This window comes from Physeter macrocephalus, chromosome 1 (assembly GCF_002837175.3).
Source record: "Physeter macrocephalus isolate SW-GA chromosome 1, ASM283717v5, whole genome shotgun sequence".
In the NCBI taxonomy this organism is placed as follows: Eukaryota; Metazoa; Chordata; class Mammalia; order Artiodactyla; family Physeteridae; genus Physeter; species Physeter macrocephalus.
In genome coordinates, this window is record NC_041214.2 from 107815463 (window position 1) to 107836113 (window position 20651).

Consider the following 20651-nt stretch of genomic DNA (forward strand, 5'->3'; position numbering starts at 1 on the left):
GTAGTATAGGCTGAAGTCAGGGAGCCTGATTCCTCCAGCTCTGTTCTTCTTTCCCAAGATTGGAAAATGCCATTGGTAATTTGATAGGGATTGCATTGAATCTGTAGATTGCCTTGGGTAGTATGGTCATTTTGACAATATTGATTCTTACAATATTTTTTTCTTTTAATAATTCTCAGATATTGTTATACTTGAAAATATCTGTAATCTAAGAGTCTTGATGTCCATCCTAAGTATCATCATTGAATTACTAATTTGAGATGTCTCAGATTTTAAAAAATATTACATAGTTTTAAATATAATTTAATACCTAACATATTATTATATTTATAGTTGCACATGTAAAACATTTTATATAATTGTTTATATATTGTATATTAATGTTGAGTAGTTTATATAATACAATGTAATGTTATATATAAAATATGATGTAAATTTACTATAAAGTACAGATCTAGTCATAATTTTATTTCCCACAACCCCTCTGAAATAGGTATTATTAATGTCAATTTATAGAAGTAAGTGAGAGAGACACAACAAAGTTTAGTAGTTTACCCAAGGTCTCACAGCTAGTAGATGATTGATGATAGGATTTGAATCAGTAGGCTGTGCACCCATTTATGTTGTTGTTAGCCAAGTTTGTTTTTATCCCACCAGTAGTCAGGCCAAAAATTAGGTTTAAAAACTTAACTCACACATTCATATAACAGTGATTGCTAAGCTGAGTTTGGAGATAGCCAATCATAAAATCAAATGAAGAAGTAGCAAAGGAATAGTAGTGATTGATTGCTAGAAGAGGGTACTAAGAATTCTAAAATTGTAGTAGAGATTTCAAAACCTGGATTGTGATCATTTTTCACATGACTTTAGGAAGCCACTTACTATGTACTTTCTGTACTTTTTATACCAGCAAAATCAATCTCTGTCTTTTAGATTCTTGAGCAGCTCAGACCTGTAAAACCAACAGATGGGATCTGAGGCTTTTTTTAATATTATGAAAGTGGTACATGCACATTAGAGAATAAAGTAGAATTTTAAAAAACAACAACAAGAAAAGTCACCTAGAACCCTGTCATCAGTAAGGAACATTATTGCCATTTTGGAGCCCTTCTTTCTAATGATCTGTCCATGCATATGTTCACACAGTGGAGATCATACTCCACAGTACAACATAGTATCATAAGTTTCTTACCACATCATTAAATGTTTTTTAACGTCACTTTAAATTATTGTATGATAGTCCATTTTTATATGCTGTCAAACTATTGCTTCTCAAATCTTTCTCCCGACCAAAGAGCTAACTAACTCCGAATGACATGGGGACTAGGGATTTAACTAAAAGTGGACAATCACATGCAGGAAATTGCTTCAAAGTCTGTGTTATTTCAACAATTTATAGAAATTTTGCATTTTACTTGGTATATCTGCATTTATTTTCATATTTAAAAATATTAACTCCCTCATATCCTTGAGTAAAATTAGTGCTCCAGGAAGATGTACTGTTTATAGCCTGTGGCTCCACACCTTCTTGCACTTATTTGGATGTTGTTGCCCTTGCTCATAGGAGTTCAAAAATACCATGAGCACGGACAGCAGCCCCAGAATAAAACATGTCCTTCCAATCACATTTCTAAGGATGACATGTATTCAGGTACAGAAATCCCCATAGCGTTGGTAAAATTCATAGTCATTCCAGTGTACTCCAAAACTACAACATAGCAGCTTTGGGAGAACTCTGAGAGAGGTTCATCTGCTGTTTCGTTGCTCCTTTGCATCATCTACCCATTCCAAAGTGAATAAGGACCTGGTATCTCCTCTTTTAGACATTGTGAGAAAGAAGAAGTGGAGACAGTGAAGGCTGTCCATGAGTTTTAAGAAGAGGTATCTAGAAAGAGGGATTGGCTTTAAGTGCTTTGCTGTAATGATCAGCATGAAAATTGCCCGTTTTTTTTTTTTAACAGCTTTTACTATTAGTTCAGGTTGTAACAGATCTTTCTTGTTAATATCTTGCTTAAAAGTTTCATATAGAACTAGGCACTCACTACAAATTCCAGGTTTTTGTCCTCTTCCACATTTGAATTCCTATTAATTTATAGTAACTGCTGTTCTATAGCACTGTAGTATAGTGGTTATCATTACAGATGTGAATTCATTGTCCTTTTCTTTTTAAAGTTCTCCTCAGCACACATACCGAGCATTACGTTAATTAATTCCATACTACCTGACTGAGAAGGGATAAGTAATACCTCTAAAAATGGAGACACAAAAGTAGATTTGGAGAGTGAGAATTATGAAAGTAAACTGCTTAACTCAAAGTCACTCACAATCTTAGTGGCCAAACTGAGATGCATCTAACCCACCTCGGTGCTCCTCACCGACATCCTCATCTTGAAAAGTTGTAGCTGTCAGTTACCTGGTGCAGAGCTACACTATCCAATTAAAACAAACAAAAAATTAAAACATTCCAAATTGAATAAATATTCAGCAATAAATAGAAATGTATATAACAGGTGGCAAAAAGTTGCAACAAAACTTCCACATTACTTCCATTTGTGGGCTCTAATACATGATACAGTTCAACTGGGCATTTGTAAGATTCCAGAGAGATGTCAGCACTGTTTTGGGGAAACAGATTTTGAGTTAGGGCAATGAGGACTAGGATTAAATGAGTTGGGATATATGAGTTTTGTATTTAAAAGGAAAAAAAAAATCTATCTTTTGGAAAAATTAATCTTTGCTTCAAAGTTTTTTCTTTTTTTTACTGAAAATATCTTCAAAATCTATTGTGATTCCTTCCAGAGATGGTTTGAATCATTTCCTCTAGTTGGTATTTCAAATAGATCAGAGATACCTTCACTCCTCTAGCTAGATAGTTTTGATTTAATCATTTTGTGTGTGTGTGTGTGTGTGTGTGTGTGTGTGTGTGTGTTTTCCCTAACATTTGGTTTAACCTAACTTAGCCTTCCTGAATTATGTTTAGTACTTATTTTTTTTTCAAGAAAAGAATAGCTTTCTCAAATAAAATTTATCATCTGCAAATTCCATTGCATTTGGCCAGTATTAATTATAGCAGCCTCACAGAGTGGATAGATTTCTTGGGGGGTTTTCCTGGTGATAGCTGCCATCTACCAAGATCAAAGACACATGTTCATTACATCTAGAAGTTCTAAATCTTAAGACTTAATTTCCAATTATACTATTAGATGGGTCTCTCGCTGCCATAGCATCTTTCCCAGTTTAGTAGTATTCATAGCTGTACTTTTCAGAGATGCTTGATATTCATGTGCCCTTCTCAGTATTTAGACAGAAACAAAATAACAATATTAGAAAAATTCTTAGAAAATTACCAGTAGAATACAAGGAATTTAAACTTGTGTTTAATTCTAGATACTTTTCTCACCTAAAAGTAAGTCAGAACAGACAATATTTCAATGTATAAATTCTGTGGTAACTGATTAAAGGAAAGCTTGCTAGAATCTCTAATAGTTTTTGGAAATAATTAGAAGCAAAGCATAATTTATTGTCCCTCTCTGCATGACATAATGGAAATACTTAATAGGAAAATAAATGAAACCTCAAAACAGTAAGAAATGCAATTTACTAGACCATAATAATTTGAGATATTTAGTTACAGATATACAAAACAGTATAGACTTTAGCAAGAACCAGAAGCTAATGTGTGTTCTTACGTATGACCAGAGTAAGCTTTATCTACAGCTATAACATTTTTTTCAAACTAGATATCATTCTGTAAGAAGGGAACAATTAAAAATAAGACTATCATCCAATTTTGTGTAGAACTAAATATTTTCATCCTGGAGGCTTTTGTTTTGTGTATGTTATATTGATATTGCTAGAACTGCAAACAGGATGATTTTTTTTTTTACAAGTTTCCTTCTCAGAGAAAAATATCATACTTATGAGAAAAATATGAAATAATGAATCAGATAATTCTTTATGATTTACATTTGATTATTATTGAAAGTATCAGCTTATAATATTTCCATAGGCCATCAGGAAAGTTGGCAAGGGAGCAGAGACCAAGAGGGACAGGATGAGGACAGGAGTCAAGAGGGTTCTAGCCTCACTTCTTCATTTATTTGTGTCCTTGAATTTGGCACCTGTCAGTGGTCTAAGAAGAAAAACATTAAATAACTGTTGGTGTCTACTTTATCTTAAACCCATAAATGTTTCATGGAATAAATTTGACAACTTTTAACCTTTTTAAAAAATCTAGGCTTTTGATATTAAGTACCAGATACAGATAAATGGAAATCCATGATAAAAGTGCCACCTCAAGTTACTAGCCCATGTCCTGGTGATCTGTATGTGATGGTGGTCTATTAACTAACTTTCTTTTCTCCTAATAAGATTACTTTCCATTCATGGATACCAATGTCATTTGGTTTAACTTTGAGATACTATTATCAGGGGACTGATCTGGAACCAAGTTCTCCACTAATGTTTCTGCTGGCTTTGCTTTTTCTCAGGCTAAGCGTTCTACATTGGAATCTGGATAAAGTATTTCAGCAAAGCACTGAGTTTACTTCTGTCCAACCTATTGACTAATAGCAGACTCAGAGCATCTACTATTTCATTATTTCCCCCCTAGCATCAGCAAGGTATCACTTTACAGCATTATTAACTTGAAAAATATGCTACAAAGCATATTTCTCAGGAGTTTTGCTCTGATATGGGTGGGGTGTAGGACCTGGTGGGGATGTTCTGCCAGGAGTATCCATGAGCTTGTAACAGTTTCCTCTAGTAGAAACTTTCCAAGCAAGTGCCTCCACCATAGTAGAGAAGGTTGAGCTGTACTGCCAAAGTGAAAGCTTTTCTTTTTCAGTTATTGTTGTTTTTTTCCTTCTATATCTTTTATTTCATATGGTTTAAAGAACAATAAGTAGAATTGGGAAAAAATTTGTGTTAATTTCTCAGTTAAATTTCCAACACACACCCTACCTTAGTTTTCTTGACGTTCAAAATGGGGACAATATAACCTATCCAACCGTAGTATATAAAAATGGAAAATGGTTTTTGTAGAAACAATGAAAAACTGTTTTCATATAAAATAATGAGATCATACTAATGTGTAAGTGTCTTTATTTTTATCTCATTATTTAAATGATATCTCTTTTTAAAAATCTATGCAGATGGTTCACAAGCACCAGCCAGACCTCCTAAACCACGACCCCGCAGGACTGCTCCAGAAATTCACCACAGAAAACCCCACGGGCCTGAAGCAGCATTGGAAAATGTCGATGCAAAAATTGCAAAACTCATGGGAGAGGGTTATGCCTTTGAAGAAGTTAAGAGAGCCTTAGAGATAGCCCAGAATAATGTCGAAGTGGCCCGTAGCATCCTCCGAGAATTTGCCTTTCCCCCTCCCGTCTCCCCACGTCTAAATCTATAGCAGCCAGGACTGTAAACACCAGAACACAAAGCAATTGCTGAATATTCCAGATGTGTGGAAAGGAGAAAAGTGAGATGGAATTCAAGAGAGAATGTCTCCTCCTCACGTGGCATCTTGAGAAGAGAAAGGCTCCGAAGTGCTGCTTCTCAGAAGACAGCTTCTTGCTCAGGATGCCAATGGCCACGGCTTCCTTATTTTTGCTAGCCATACTTTTAAATCAGGGTTGAACTGACAAAAATAATTTAAAGACGTTTACTTCCCTTGAACTTTGAATCTGTGAAATGCTTTTCCTTGTTTACAAGTTGGCAAAGTTGCAGTTTGTTTTTTAGTTTTGTTTGGGGACTTTTTTGATACCTGTACTGTGTTCTTGATAGACCCTCTGTACAGTGGTCAGGTCTGCTGTAACATTTTCTACCAACTCCCTTGCTGTCTGCGTCAACAGCTAAGTCACATATTCATTGTAATCGCTCCCATCCCACCCCCACCCCAAACCCAGGTCCAGTTCCATTTCTCCCATTTACAAGATGCTTTAAAGGTTCTGATTTTCAACGTATCAAATTAATGCAAAAAAAGTGTGTGGCCTTCACTACTGAGTCTTTTCTTTGGAAACCATCACTGTTGAGAGATCGGGAAAATCTGAATGTATAAAGCATTTTTTGGTCAATGAATGCCTTTTATAAGGAGTTTTCATATAATATAGAAGAGCTTCCCTTTTTGTGTAAGTTTTGTGATCTTCTTCCACGCTCTCATCTTTGTCATCCCAGGGGTGTCACGACTCTAAAAACCTAAAATATTTATTAGAAAGCAACTACCGCAGAGGTGGGAGAATAGGCTTGCACATGACAATGCCGTATTGAAGTTATATAATGAGGTCCCCTGATATTTATGCCGCATTACTTTGAGGCATGCTGAATAAGAGGGCCGTCTCCCTGAAGTACATTAATAATTTTCAGATAAAACTATGACCATACCTTTCCCAAAGTGGAATAGAGTTCATTTCCTGTTTGAGTGATTACACTCTGGTACCTAAAAAGTTTAGGAACCAGTTCATATTGCAGTGGAAACGTTACATCTTTGATGCACTGTTAAGTGCTAATGCTACTGTGGCAATGTTTATTTTTCTTTTGCAAAATTCGTAGTAATTTTCTCCCATCAAATTAGAGTTCGTATTTAATTTTTCAATTCTCTCATTCATTGCTCCACATTGCTCCATCCAGTCAGGTATAAGACATTTATATAGTTTTGCCTTTTTTGCAAAATGGAGGTTGGTTCTTCAGAAACCGTGTTATTACTTTTAATAAACCTACAAATATTTATTGGGCATCTATGATGTGCTCCACACTGTCAGGCACTGTGTTCTTAAAGCACAAACCATCACAAACTGATTCCATTGTAATATTCTGTTATCCTTTATGTGCACTTTTGATGGTGAAAATGTCTCTGCTGGACAAAGCCTGGAAGGGTTCCACCAGTGCTTTAGAATTTTCAGGCAATCTGCTTTTTTCTTTTTCTTATTAAGTTAGTGAAGAAATTAGACAAAACCAGGTCTGTGTTAAATGCTTGAACCCACAGAAGGTTTTCTAAACATGGACTGATTGCAGGTTTGTGCACATTTCTGCCACTCCATTAACTTCACACAGTGTGATGTAAAAAGATGCATCTGATGGTGAGCCTTTCCTTCAGGATTTGAAAGTATGTAACCAAACATGTGGCAGAGCCAAAGGATATTAACAGTCAAGACTTGTGTAGTCATTGCATTGACCTGGGGAGGGAACTAACGCATTCCTCTGTGAGCTGACATGTGCCCTTACTTGACAGTTTGATCTCCTGACATGAGGTACCTGAGGAATCACAGGCCTTGGATAGTTTGTGCTCATATTTTAATTTCTTCAGCTGATTCTGAGCGGGTTCATGTCCCTGGAAGACAATTTTTAATTTGCTTTAGATGTTCTTCCTGTAAGTAGGTATATGAGGGCAGTTTTTTACACTTTTAAAAACTGCATTGGCTAATTCTCCATTGCTTTATGAACTCCATGTTATGTCATCATGATTTTTCATTTATTAGTTTCTGATGTCACGTTGGAATAGCACTGTGGTTTTTTTTTTTTTTTTTAGGTACAGTCTAAAAGCCAAAAATTGCCACTTCATTGTGATAATATTATTATAACATTCTTAATAGATTAGGGAAGGATGTAAAATACGAATGTTAGGAAGCATAGTATATTCTCATTCAAACAATTTTCAAAAATGTGAAAATTTACAGTGAGGATTAGAAAAAGACTGGTGACAATACGGAAAATTTAGGCCTGAATTTTTAAAAATCTATTTTGCAAAGAAAACTTACTAGCCTCCACCAAAATCTCTCTGTATCTAGTACTCAATAGCAACAATTAGTTTTATCATTAAAAAGAACAAATAAAAATTTTGTATGGAATGGAAAGCAAAACTTTCTATCAAACACTATCATGAAAAACCTATTGCTACCTATTACCTATGACTTATCAAACTCAAAAGTTTTTTTTTTAGGAAATAATTAAACCAAAATACAGTTTTAAATTATAAAAGTGACTAGCCATTAATGGTTGGAAATGAGCCAGGTTTGGTTTCACTGTGATCCAAAACGTTTGACATTCCTCCCATTTCTCAAGACTTGGTAATATGATTATTTTTAAAGCCAGTATGACATATAATTCATATAATTAAAACAGATTGTGGCCAACATTAACCTGCTCTCCCCTGTCCCCCAACATATTCTGGGGATAGAAATACTTATCCTCAAAAGATAGTCCAGTAAATTAATCTCCACAATCTCTTTTTGCCCTTGATGTCTGTAATATCTATCCTGGCCAAATTTTCTAGAATTGAATCAGCAGTGCTTATGGTGATCTTGAACTTCCTGCCACAAAGATGACCTTTAGCCCCTCCCCATCCATATTCCCTTGCCTGTATTGCAAAGTCTTAGTAATAGAGCCCTAACTGCAACTTCAAAGGGCCCATTGGTTAACTCAATATTTCACACACAAGAACACTTGCAAAGATTTCTTCGTAATGTGAATATTTTCTCTTTCAGTTCCAGAAGCATTTCCTACAGTTTGGACATTATTTTTCCTCTCGGATCTTCAACTTGAAGCTTTAATTTGCACTGAATTATCTAACCTGGTTAAAATTTTAATCTTTTCTCTTATGCTGACAGATTTGGAAGCAAATTACAGTATGTTTTCAACAATACAGGTACTGCCTGTTGACCTGGAATTTTAATGCTTCTAGGAAATGTTTCCAGAAAATGACAGCAGTTGAGTGAAGGGTTTTCTTCCCAATTTACTATTTTATTTTTTTAATGCCTTTTTAAAACTTGTCTAATATGGCAAAATAGTTATGTGTTCAATTAATTTATATTTTATTCATCCTTTTTCAATTCTGGTTATTATGTAAACGCCAGTACTTTATCTGTTCTTTTAAGGTATTTTATAAAATGAATGTTAACAAAAGCAGAGTTGGTATTTTATTTTTCAAATGAATGCAAACATTTCTTTCACAGCACTTCTATGTTGTATTTTTTTTCTTCGTGTTAAGCAAAAGACATTTGACTTAAGAGCTAACCGGCCAAAGTGGTACAAAGTATCCATCCCAGATGATTTAGTTACTAAATACCAAAACCATATCATTTAAAGATATTTCACATAGATAAGCTACTCCCATGTCTTAGAACTGAAAGTCAAAGTTATATTAAGGTTCTGAGTAAGAAATATCATATCTGGGAAAGGCTGACGGTCTTCTGATGATGTACCATATAATTGTTCATTCTTAACCAACAGTAACATTTATTCTTTAAATTCTTGATTTTTCTAATCATTTGTTACTGGCCAGTACATATTAGGGAGAGAACAATGGCGATAAACCATGTTAATAAGTGCTTTTATATCAGGAACCACAGCAGAATGTTGTGAAAATCATTGGTACATGCAAAATCTCATGCATAGTAGTGCTACAGAGCACACACAATTAAATGGAAGATAAAAGCACGTAATTCCAATACAATAAATACATAAGTTATCACATTGTACTGGCATTATGTGCTTATGGTAAGTGCTGAAGAACTATACTGGGCCCTTAACATATGCAAGGAACTTAGTATCAAAGTGTTTAATGCTTTGTGACCACCTAGAGGGGTGGGATAGGGAGGGTGGGAGGGAGGGAGACCAAAAAAAGGAAAATAAATAAATAAAGCATTTAATCCTTTCAACAACCACATGCCTCTTCTAGGACTGAAAGTAAAGCAGGGTATGATACGTTCCTTCTGGTAAGCTAGACAAATGATAAGGCTGAGTAGCATTTTGTCAGCCTGAAAGAGAAGCAAGGTTTTTGCTGTTAAGAAAGTACTATGGAGGTAAAGCTTTTCAAACAGGAACAGCACACATGATAAAACACTTATTTAGGCAACGGTGAGAAGTAGTAGGGGGCCTATGGAATACAGAAGAGACTAGGGAGGGTATACTGATGTCTGAAGGTGAAGGACCATGCCAGTCACTCTCAGATCCTAGGAACCATACGATTAGAAATCACTTGCTGGAGGTCAGAGATGCTAATATCCATGAAAATGCCCAGAGAAATTAGGGTGTGTCTAACAGGAATTGTCACATCAAATAATAATCAGGCAATAAACTAAGGGAAATTTAATTTTCATGGCTTTCTTTCATGTCCTCTTTTGTTTGATTTTTTTCAAGGGAATCTGGGCAGTATTTTTAACTACCTATTTTTGCTTCTGTTTCATCCTTACTGCCTCCACCCTCTTTGGGGTCTGAATTTTGACTGTCCTAGAATTTTAAATAGCCTGTAATTGACCTCTATGGCTCTAGCGCAAGACAGAATGAAGTTTCTGAAATTCAAATCCAGTGTTACACCAATGTAAAACTCCTGATGACTTTCTATGGTAGGGATTCCTTGTCTGCATTCCTCTTTCTACTCATCTCCCACTCCAGACCCTCTTCCCTTCTGCTGAGCTGTCAACTGCCCAAATGAGCTCCATGTTTTGTACTTGCTAGTCCTTCTGAATATTCCTTTCCCTTTTTCCAGCCTGGACTATTCATTCTTCAAAATCCAGCTCAATCATTTCCTCTGTGAAGCATTTCCTATCTTATCCCACATGTCAAGTTGAGCATGTCATCTACATCTCACACGGCACCAATATTCTAATGCTTACCATGTAGTTTTTGCAATTACTTCATTCTACAGATGGCCCCAACTAGACGAAACTTCTTTAGTCTGATATATGTCTGTGTCCTAAGCTCCTAATATAGAGCCTAGCACATAGTAAACAATAAAATGTTTCGAATAAATGAAAATGGCACTCTTAAGCAGCCAACAGTGAGTGGAAACAGTCCTGAAAGCTTAGTAAAACTGCAATAGCTACCTGTGTGGAATGCCATCTCTTTGATTCATCTTTCTTCACCCATGGACTAGGAAATATAAAAGCCTACTCAATAACGTGATTACAGTAGATGCCTTAGTTTTTCTTCACTGTTTGGATAGGGAGCAAAAGTTATTTCATAACAAAAATAAATCATTCACAAAGTAAAAGCTAGGAGGTTTTAAAATTTGATTTAAATTTTTTTTAATTTATTCTACTTTTTAGTAACTTGAGAGGCTAAGAGAATACTTAATTCTTCATAAAAAGGTTATGACAAACATGTCTGTTCAAGAGACTACTGCCCACATATTCCCATGGCAATGTAACAGTGGTTAAGAGTGCAGGCTCTGGAGCCAGACTGCCTAAGATCAGTTCCTATATCTGCTCCTTCCAAGTTATATGACCTTAGACAGGTGTCCTAACCTCTTAGTGCATCAGTTACCTCGTCTGTAAAATAAGAATAGCAACCAAATCCACAGTAAAGGATTTATAGGGGGCTCAGTGAGTGAATACTGATAAAGAACTTAGAACATGTCTAGTACCATTGAATGCTCAATAAATGGCAGCTCTAATTACCACATACCCTAAAGAACTTAAGCCACATTTCATCTCCCAGGACCCCCAGAGTAGATGGCAAAGAAAAGCATGTCAGACTTATCCTATCATTTCACATAGCAAAAGGTAGACAACAGTGTAACAAGTTTGTTCTGGCTAAACTGAGAAAATTTAAAACTTTGAAAGGTAATGAGCTACACATTCTACTAACAAATTGCAGAGTTGAGTTTTTAACGTAAAACATTTACTATCATCATGCACTCTTCCTGTATTTGCTACACAAAGCCCAATACAATGAAGGTAGAGATTAGAGGTGGTGAGATGGCTAGATCACCAAGGTTAGTCTGGGCTCCTCCAGAGCTGCTTTTTTCCGCATTGACCACCACCTAGACCAAATACTCAGAAGCTCTCCGTTTTATTAATAGATGAAAGCTTTTTTCTTTTAAGTTTAAAATCTAGTTCAAGCACAACAAATAATTTTGTCTTTGGGATATAGCGAAAAGTGGCATAACTAATGGGTCCCTTTAGTCACTTCATACTAAACCAGAGGTAGATTTTCCCTAGAATGAGGCTATAGCCCCAATGCGGAAAACAACAGGTACTAACTAAATGCCTCTATATTCTACAAACCCACCTAGCGAACCTCTGCAGGACTCATTGAGAAGCTGGTAGCAGAACTCTCATCCATAGCCTTCAAAATATATACACAGAAGATGACTGACCTGGGAGAAGTGAGTAATGGGTGAGAATGTTATGGACTGAATCCACCTCTCCTAATCCAAGTAATGTTATCTGCAGAAAAAAGTCAATTACAGAGATTAAGAAACTGTCATTTTATTCTACTGAATGTCTACTTACACCATGGACTGATGTGCCATCTGGGAGTATTTGAGCAGAGTGAAAACAAAACGGTCAAGAGGGACTTGCAATGAATCACCTGAGAAGCAGCCTCACCACTGGGAGGGCAAGGATACACATTCTTACAAGACAAGCAGACCCCTGTTGAGGCACCTGACCTTAAGCCATCTTGACACAAGAAGGCTGCCTCTCAGGCACAATAAGCCAAGCATCAAAAGACTTTGAGATGTATGCCACTGGACCAGGCATGAGGGAACCCTGCCAGTGAATATCTTTTGTGTCAGATAGTAACCCAGTGAAAAGAGAAAATTTTAAAAGCAGCAAGAGAAAACCATACAAGGGAACCCCCATAAGCCTGATTTTTCAACAGAAATTGTGCAGATCAGTAGGAGTGCCATGATATACTTCAGGTGCTAAAAAGAAGAAAAAAAACCCTACAACCAAGAATTCCCTATTTGGCAAGGTTATCACTGAGAATTGAAGGAAAGACAGAATTTCCCACACAAGCAAAAACTAAGAGTCATCACCACTAAACCAGCCTCACAAGAAATGTTAAAGGGTCTTCTTTAAGGGAAAGAGAAAAGGATATAGCTAGAAATAAGAAAATATATTTTAAAAATCTCTATATCACTGATATAGGCAAATACATAGTAAAGGCAGTGGATCAACTACTTAAACAGCTAGTATGAAGGTTAAAAGACAAATTCAAAAAATCAGCTATCACTACAATAAGCGGTTAATTTAAGGGATATATAAAATAAAAAGATATAAAATATGTCAAAAACATAAAATATTGGGGGGGTGGTAATAAAAAAATCCTAGAGCTTTTAGAATATGTTAAACTTAAGTGACTCTCAGCTTAAAACAGATAGACAAACAGACATGAACCTCATGGTAACCACAAAGCAAAAACCTACCATAGATACATAAAAAAATAAAGATAAAAGAACCTAAATATAACATTAAAGAGAGTCATCAAACCACAAAAGTAGAGATTTAAAGAAGAAAAAAGAATTACAAAAGCAACCAGAAAACATTGAACACAACAGCAATAAGGACATACCTACTGACAATCACTTTAGATATCAATGGACTAAATGCTCCAGTCAAAAGACACAGGATGGCTGAATGGATAAAGAAACAAGACCCGTCTATATGCTGCCTACAAGAGACTAATTTCACTCACTTTACAACTCACTTAAAAACACACAAAGTGAAAAGATGGAAAAAGATATTCAATGTAAATGAAAACAAAAAGAATGCTGAGGTAGCAATATTATATTAGACAACAGACTTCAAAACAAAGACTATAAGAAAATACAAGGAAGAGCATTACATAACGTTAAGGGGTCAATCCAAGAAGAGGATATAACATTCAGAAATATTTATGCACCCAACACAGGAGCACCTAAGTATATAAAGCAAATGTTAACAGACATAAAGGGAGAAATTGACAGTAATACGGTAATAGTAGGGAATTTTAACACTCCACATATAGCAATGGATAGATCATCCAGACAGTATATAAGGAAATACTGACCTTAAATGATACACTAGAGCAAATAAAATATTTATATATGTATGTGTATGTGTATATATATATATATATATATATATATATATATATATGTATGTATATGTATATATATGGAACATTCCACCCCAAAACTGTAGAGTACACATTCTTTTCAAGTACACATGGAACAGTCTTCATAACAGATCACATGCTGGGCCACAAAATAATTATCAATAAATTTAAGAAGACTGAAATCATACCAAGCATCTTTTCAGACCACAATGGTATGAAACTAGAAATCAGTTATAAGAACAATACTGGAAAAGACAAAAACACATAGAGACTAAACAACATGCTACTAAAAAAACCAATGAGTCCCTGGAGAAATGGAAAAGGAAATTTAAAAAAACCTTGAAAAACACAACCATACAAAATCTATTGGATGTAGCACAAGCAGTCCTTAGAGGGAAGTTCATAGCAATACAGGCCTTCCTCATAAAACATGAAAAATCTCAAATTAACAACATAACCTACCACCTAAAAGAATTAGAAAAAAGAAACAAAAGCAAAAAACCTAAGTCAGTGAAAGGAAGGAAATAATAAAGATCAGAGAAGAAATAAATAGAGATTAATAAAACAATAGAAAAAAAATCATTAAAGCCTAGAGCTGATTCTTTGAAAGGGTAAACAAAATCGATAAAGCTCTGGCCAGACTCACCAAAAAGAAAAGAGAGAAGTCCCAAAGAAACAAAATAAGAAGTGAAAGAGGAGAAATAACAAGAGATACCACAGAAGTACAAAAAACTATAAGAGAATACTATGAACAATTATACGCCAAAGAATTGGACAACCTAGAAGAAATGGACAAGTTTCTAGAAACATAGATCCTACCAAAACTGAATCAGGAAGAAAGAGATAATTTGAACAGACTGATCACTAGAGGTGAAATAGAATCTGTAATTTAAAAAAAAAAAAAAAAAATATATATATATATATATACTTGCTGCAAACAAAAGTCCAGGACCAGATGGCTTCATTGGAGAATTCTACCAAACATGCAATGAAGAACTTATACTGATCCTTCTCAGTCTTCTAAAAGACTGAAGAGGAAGGAACACTCCCAAAGTCATTCTATGAAGCCTCCATTACACTGATACCAAAACCAGACAAACATACCACCAAAAAAACAAAAGAAAATTACAGGTCAATAACTCTGATGAATAAAGATGCAAAAATTCTCAACAGAATATTAGCAAACTGAATCCAACAACACATAAAAAAGATCATACACTATGATCAAGTTGGATTCATTCCAGGGTAACAAGGATGGCTCTACATATGCAAATCAATCAATGTGATACACCACATCAACAAAAGACAAACACCATACGATCATCTCAATAGATGCAGAAAAAGCATTTGATAAAATTCAACATCCATTCATGATAAAAACTCTCACCAAAGTGGGTATAGAGGGAACATATCCCAACATAATAAAAGCAATGTATGACAAGCCCACAGCCAACATAATACTCAACAATGAAAACCTGAAAGCCTTCTCACTAAAATCTGGAAAAAGACAAGGATGCCCACTTTCACCACTTCTATTCAACATAGTATTGGAAGTCCTAGCCACAACCATCAGACAAGAAAAAGAAATAAAAGGTATCCAAATTGGAAGCGAAGAGGTAAAACTGTCATTATGTGCAGATGAAATATACTATATAGAGAAAATCCTAAAGTCTTCACACAAAAACTACTAGAACTGATAAATGAATTCAGCAAGGTAACAGAATACAAGATTAACATACAGAAATCTGCTGCATTTCTTTACACTAACAATGAAATACCAGAAAGGGAAAGTAAAAAACAATCCCTTTTAAAATCACATCAAAAAAACTAAAATACTTAGGAATAAACCTGACCCAGGAGGTGAAAGACTTATACGTTAAGAACTATAAAACACTGATAAAGGAAACAATATGATTCAAAGAATGGAAATATATCCCATGCTCTTGAATTGAAAGAATACTGTTAAAATGGCCATGCTACCCAAAGCAATCTACAGATTTAATGTGATCCCTATCAAATTACCCATGACATTTTTCACAGAACTAGAACAAATAATCCTAAAATTTATATGGAGCCATAAAAGACCCAGAATTGCAAAACAATCCTGAGGGGGAAAAAAAACAAAGCTGGAGGCATAACCCTCCCAGACTTCAGACAATACTACAAAGCCACAATGATCAAAACAGTGTGGTACTGGCACAAAAACAGACCTATGGATCAATGGAACAGAATAGAGAGCCTAGAAATAAACTCACACACCTGTGGTCAATTACTCTTTGACAAAGGAGGCAAGAATATACAGTGGAGAAAAGAATCTCTTCAGCAAGTGATTGGGAAAGCTAGACAGCCACATGTAAATCAATGAAGTTAGAACACTTCCTCACACCCTACACAAAAATAAATTCAAAATGGCGTAAAGACTTAAATATAAGACATGACACCATAAAACTCCTAGAAGAGAACATAGCCAAACATTCTCGGACTTAAATCGTAGCAGTGTTTCCTTAGGTTAGCCTCCCAAGGCAATAGAAATACAAGCAAAAATAAACAAATGGGACCTAATGAAACTTATAAGTTTTTGCACAGCAAAGGAAACCATAAACAAAACAAAAAGACAACACACAGAATGCAAGAAAATACTTGCAAATGATGTGACTGACAAGGGCTTAATTTCCAATACACACAAACAGCCCATACAACTCAATAACAAAAAAAACAAACAACCCAATCAAAAAATGGGCAGAAGAACTAAATAAGACATTTCTCCAAAGAAGGCATACAGATGGCCAAGAGGCAAGTGAAAAGATGATCGACATTGCTAATTATTAGAGAAATGCAAATCAAAACTACAATGAGGTATCACCTCACACCAGTCAGAATGGCCATCACTACAAACAACAAATGCTAGAGAGGGTGTGGACCTCACACCAGTCAGAATGGCCATCATTAAAAAGTCTACAAATAATAAATGCTGGAGAGGGTGTGGTGAACAGGGAACCCTCCTACACTGTTGATGGGAATGTAAATTGGTGCAGCCACTATGGAAAACAGTATGGAGGTTCCTTAAAAAACTAAAAATAGAGTTACCCTATGATCCTGCAACCCCATTCCTGGGCATACATCTGGAGAAAACTGTAATTTGAAAAGATACATGCACCACAATGTTCACAGCAGCACTATTTTCAATAGCCAAGACATGGAAGCAACCTAAATGTCCATTGACAAATGAGTGGATAAAGATGTGGTGTGTGTGTGTGTACATATACATACACACACACACACACACACACAATGGAATACTACTCCACCTTAAAAAAGAATGAAATAATGTCATTTGCAGCAACATGGATGGACCTAGAGATTATCATACTAAGGGAAGTAAGTCAGAAAGAGAAAGGAAATTATAGTATCATTTATATGTGCAATCTGAAATATGATACAAATGAACTTATTTACAAAACGGAAACAGACTCACAGATATAGAAAACAAACATGGTTATCAAAGGGGAAAGGAGGTGGGAGGGATAAATTATGAGTTTGGGATTAGCAGATACAAACTACTATATATAAAATAGATAAATGACTGAATCCTACCATATAGCACAGGGAACCATATTCAATATCCTGTATTAAACAATAATAAAAAATACCTCAAAATGAATGAAAATAGAAACACAACTTTTGAAAAACTGAGTTGCAGCAAAAGCAGTTCTAAGAGGGAAGTTGACAGCGATGCAGACCTACCTCAAGACATAAGAAAAACCTCAAAAAACATAACTTTATGCCTAAAGGAATTAGAAAAAGGACAAATAATCCCCCAAAGTTAGTAGAAACAAGGAAATAATAAAGATCAGAGTGGAAATAAATGAAATAGACACCAAAAAAATTAGAAAATATCAAAGAGGTGGTTCTTTTAAAAGATAAACAAAACTGACAAACCTTTAGACAGACTCTTCAATAAAAAAAAGAGAGGGCCCAAATAAAATTACAAACGAAAGAGCAGAAGGTCCAACTGATATTGCAGAAATACATTTAACCCTTGAACAATGCAAGAGTTAGGGTGCTGACCCTCCACACAGTCAAAAATCTGTGTACAACTTATAGTTGGCCCTCCTTATACATGGTTCCTCCATATCTGTGGTTCCACGTCCACAAATTCAACCAATTGTGGGTCATGTAGTACTGTAGTATTTACTACTGAAAAAAATTCACATATAAGTGAACCCATGCAGTTCAAACTAGTGTTTTTCAAAAGTCAATTGTACAATCATGAGACTACTACACAGATATGCTAACAAACTGCACAACCTAGAAAAATGGATACATTCCTAGAGACATACAATCTTCCAAGACTAAATCAAGAAAAAATAGAAAATCTGGCCAGACCAATTACTAGTAACGAAATTAAATCAGTAATCAAAAAACTCCCAGAAAACAAAAGAAGTCCAGGATTAGATGGCTTCACAGGGGAATTCTACCAGACATTTAAAGAGGAGTTAATACCTATCCTTCTCAAACTGTTCCAAAAAATTGTAGAGGAGGGACCACTTCCAAACTCATTCTATAAGATCAGCATTACCCTGACACCAAAACCAAAGATACCACACAAAAAAATTATAGGCCAATATCCCTGATGAATATAGATGCAAAAATTCTCAACAAAATATTAGCAAACTGAATTCAAGAATACATTAGAAAGATCATACACCATGATCAAGTAGGATTTATTCCAGAGATCCAAGGATGATTCAATATTCACAAATCAATCAATGTGATACACCACATTAACAAAACAAAATGACAAACTCACAGCTAACATCATACTCAATGGTGAATAGCTGAAAGCTTTTTCCCTAATATCAGGAAAAAAACAAAGATGCTCACTCTCATTACTTTTATTCAACACAGTATTGGAAGTTCTAGCCACAACAATCAGACAGAAAAAGAAATAAAAGCCATTCAAATTGGAAGGGAAGAAGTAAAACTGCCACTATTGGTACACAACATGATACTATATATAGAAAACCCTAAAGACTCCACCAAAAAACCTATTAGAATAAATAACATTTATTTGACATAGTGATTTGATATTTGTATACATTACAAAATAATTACCACATTGCAACACTGTAGTACACAAAATTAATATACTGAAATCTCTTCATTTTTATACACTAATAACAAACTATCAGAAAGAGAAATTTAGGGGAAAAATCCATTTACAATTGCATCAAAAAGAATAAAATACCTAGGAATAAATTTAACCAAGGATGTGAATGACCTATACTCTGAAAGCTATAAGACATTAATGAAAGAGATTAAAGGCAAACAAATAAATGGGAAAATACAGTATGCTCATGGATCAGAAGAATATTTTTAAAATACCCAAAGAAATCTACACATTCAGTGCAATCCCTATCAAAATACCCAAGGCATTTTTAATAGAACTAGACAAATAATCCTAAAATTTTAATGTAACCACAAAAGACCCCAAATAGCCAAAGCAATCTAAAGAATGAAGAAAAAAGCTAGAGGCATCACACTCCCAGATTTCAAACTATACTACAAAGCTACAGTAATCAAAGCAGTATGGCATCAAAACAAACAGATCAATGGAACAGACTAGAGACCCCAAAAGTAAACCCACAATTATGTGGTCAATTAATTTATGACAAAGGAGGCAAGAATATACAATGAGGAAAAGACAGTCTCTTCAATTAATGGTGTAGGAAAAACTACAGGTACACATAAAAGAATGAATGTAGACCATATTTGTACACCATATACAGAAATAAATTCAAAATCAATTAAACACTTAAATGTAAGACCTGAAATCATAGTACTCCTAGAGGAAAACATAGGCAGTATTATCTTTGACACTGGTCTTAGCAATATTTTTTTTGGATCTGTCTCCTCAGGCAAGGGCAGCAAAAGCAAAAATAAACAAATGGGACCACATCAAACTAAAAAGCCTTTGTGTAGCAAAGGAAAACATCAACAAAATAAAAAGGCAACCTACTGAATAGGAGAAGATAGTTGCAAATGATATACCCCATAAGGGGTAATAACCAAAATACACAAAGCACTCATATGACTCAATAACCAAAAAAACCAATCTGATTAAAAATGGGCAGAGGATATGAATAGACATTTTTCCAAAGAAGACATACAAATGGCCAACAGGTGTACGAAAAGATGCTCAACATCACTACTCATCAAGAAAATGCAAATCTAAACCACAATGAGATATCACCTCATACATCATACAAGAAACAAGTGTTGCTGAGGATGTGGAAAAAAGGGAACCCTCATGCACTACTGATGAGATTGTAAATTGGTATAGCCACTGTGGAAAACAGTATGGTGGCTCCTCAAAAAAATTAAAAATAGAACTACCACACAATCCAGCAATTCCACTTCTGGGTATTTTTCCAAAGAATACAAAAACACTAGTTCAAAAATATTTATGCATCCCCCCATGTGCATTGCAGCATTATTCACAATAGCCAAGGTATGGAAGCAACCTAAGTGCCCACTGATAAACGAATGGATAAAGAAGATGTGGGGGGTGTGTGTGTACACACACACACACACACACACACACACACATATATACACACGATGGAATACTACTCAGCCATAAAAAAGAATGAAATCTTGCCATTTGCAACAGCATGGATGGACCTAGAGGGTATTATGCTAAGTGAAATAAGTCAGCCAGAGAAAGACAAATACCATATGATTTCACTTATACATAGGATCTAATACACAAAATAAACAAACATAACAAAACAGAAACAGACTCACAGATACAGAGAATAAACTAGTGG

The 20651-nt window shown here is 35.1% G+C and overlaps 1 protein-coding gene across 5 annotated transcripts in view; it reads left to right on the top strand.

Moving 5' to 3' along the window:
* CBLB (Cbl proto-oncogene B) overlaps window positions 1-6107 on the top strand; it is a 214394-nt gene extending 208287 nt beyond the window's left edge. For all 5 annotated transcript variants that reach the window (XM_024120157.2, XM_024120159.2, XM_024120160.3 and 2 more), the window contains one exon: window positions 5154-6107. In XM_024120157.2, the coding sequence (XP_023975925.1) occupies window positions 5154-5413 (260 nt within the window). In that variant the 3' untranslated portion in view covers window positions 5414-6107. The remainder of the gene's footprint in view (window positions 1-5153) is intronic.
* Window positions 6108-20651: the final 14544 nt, after the last annotated feature.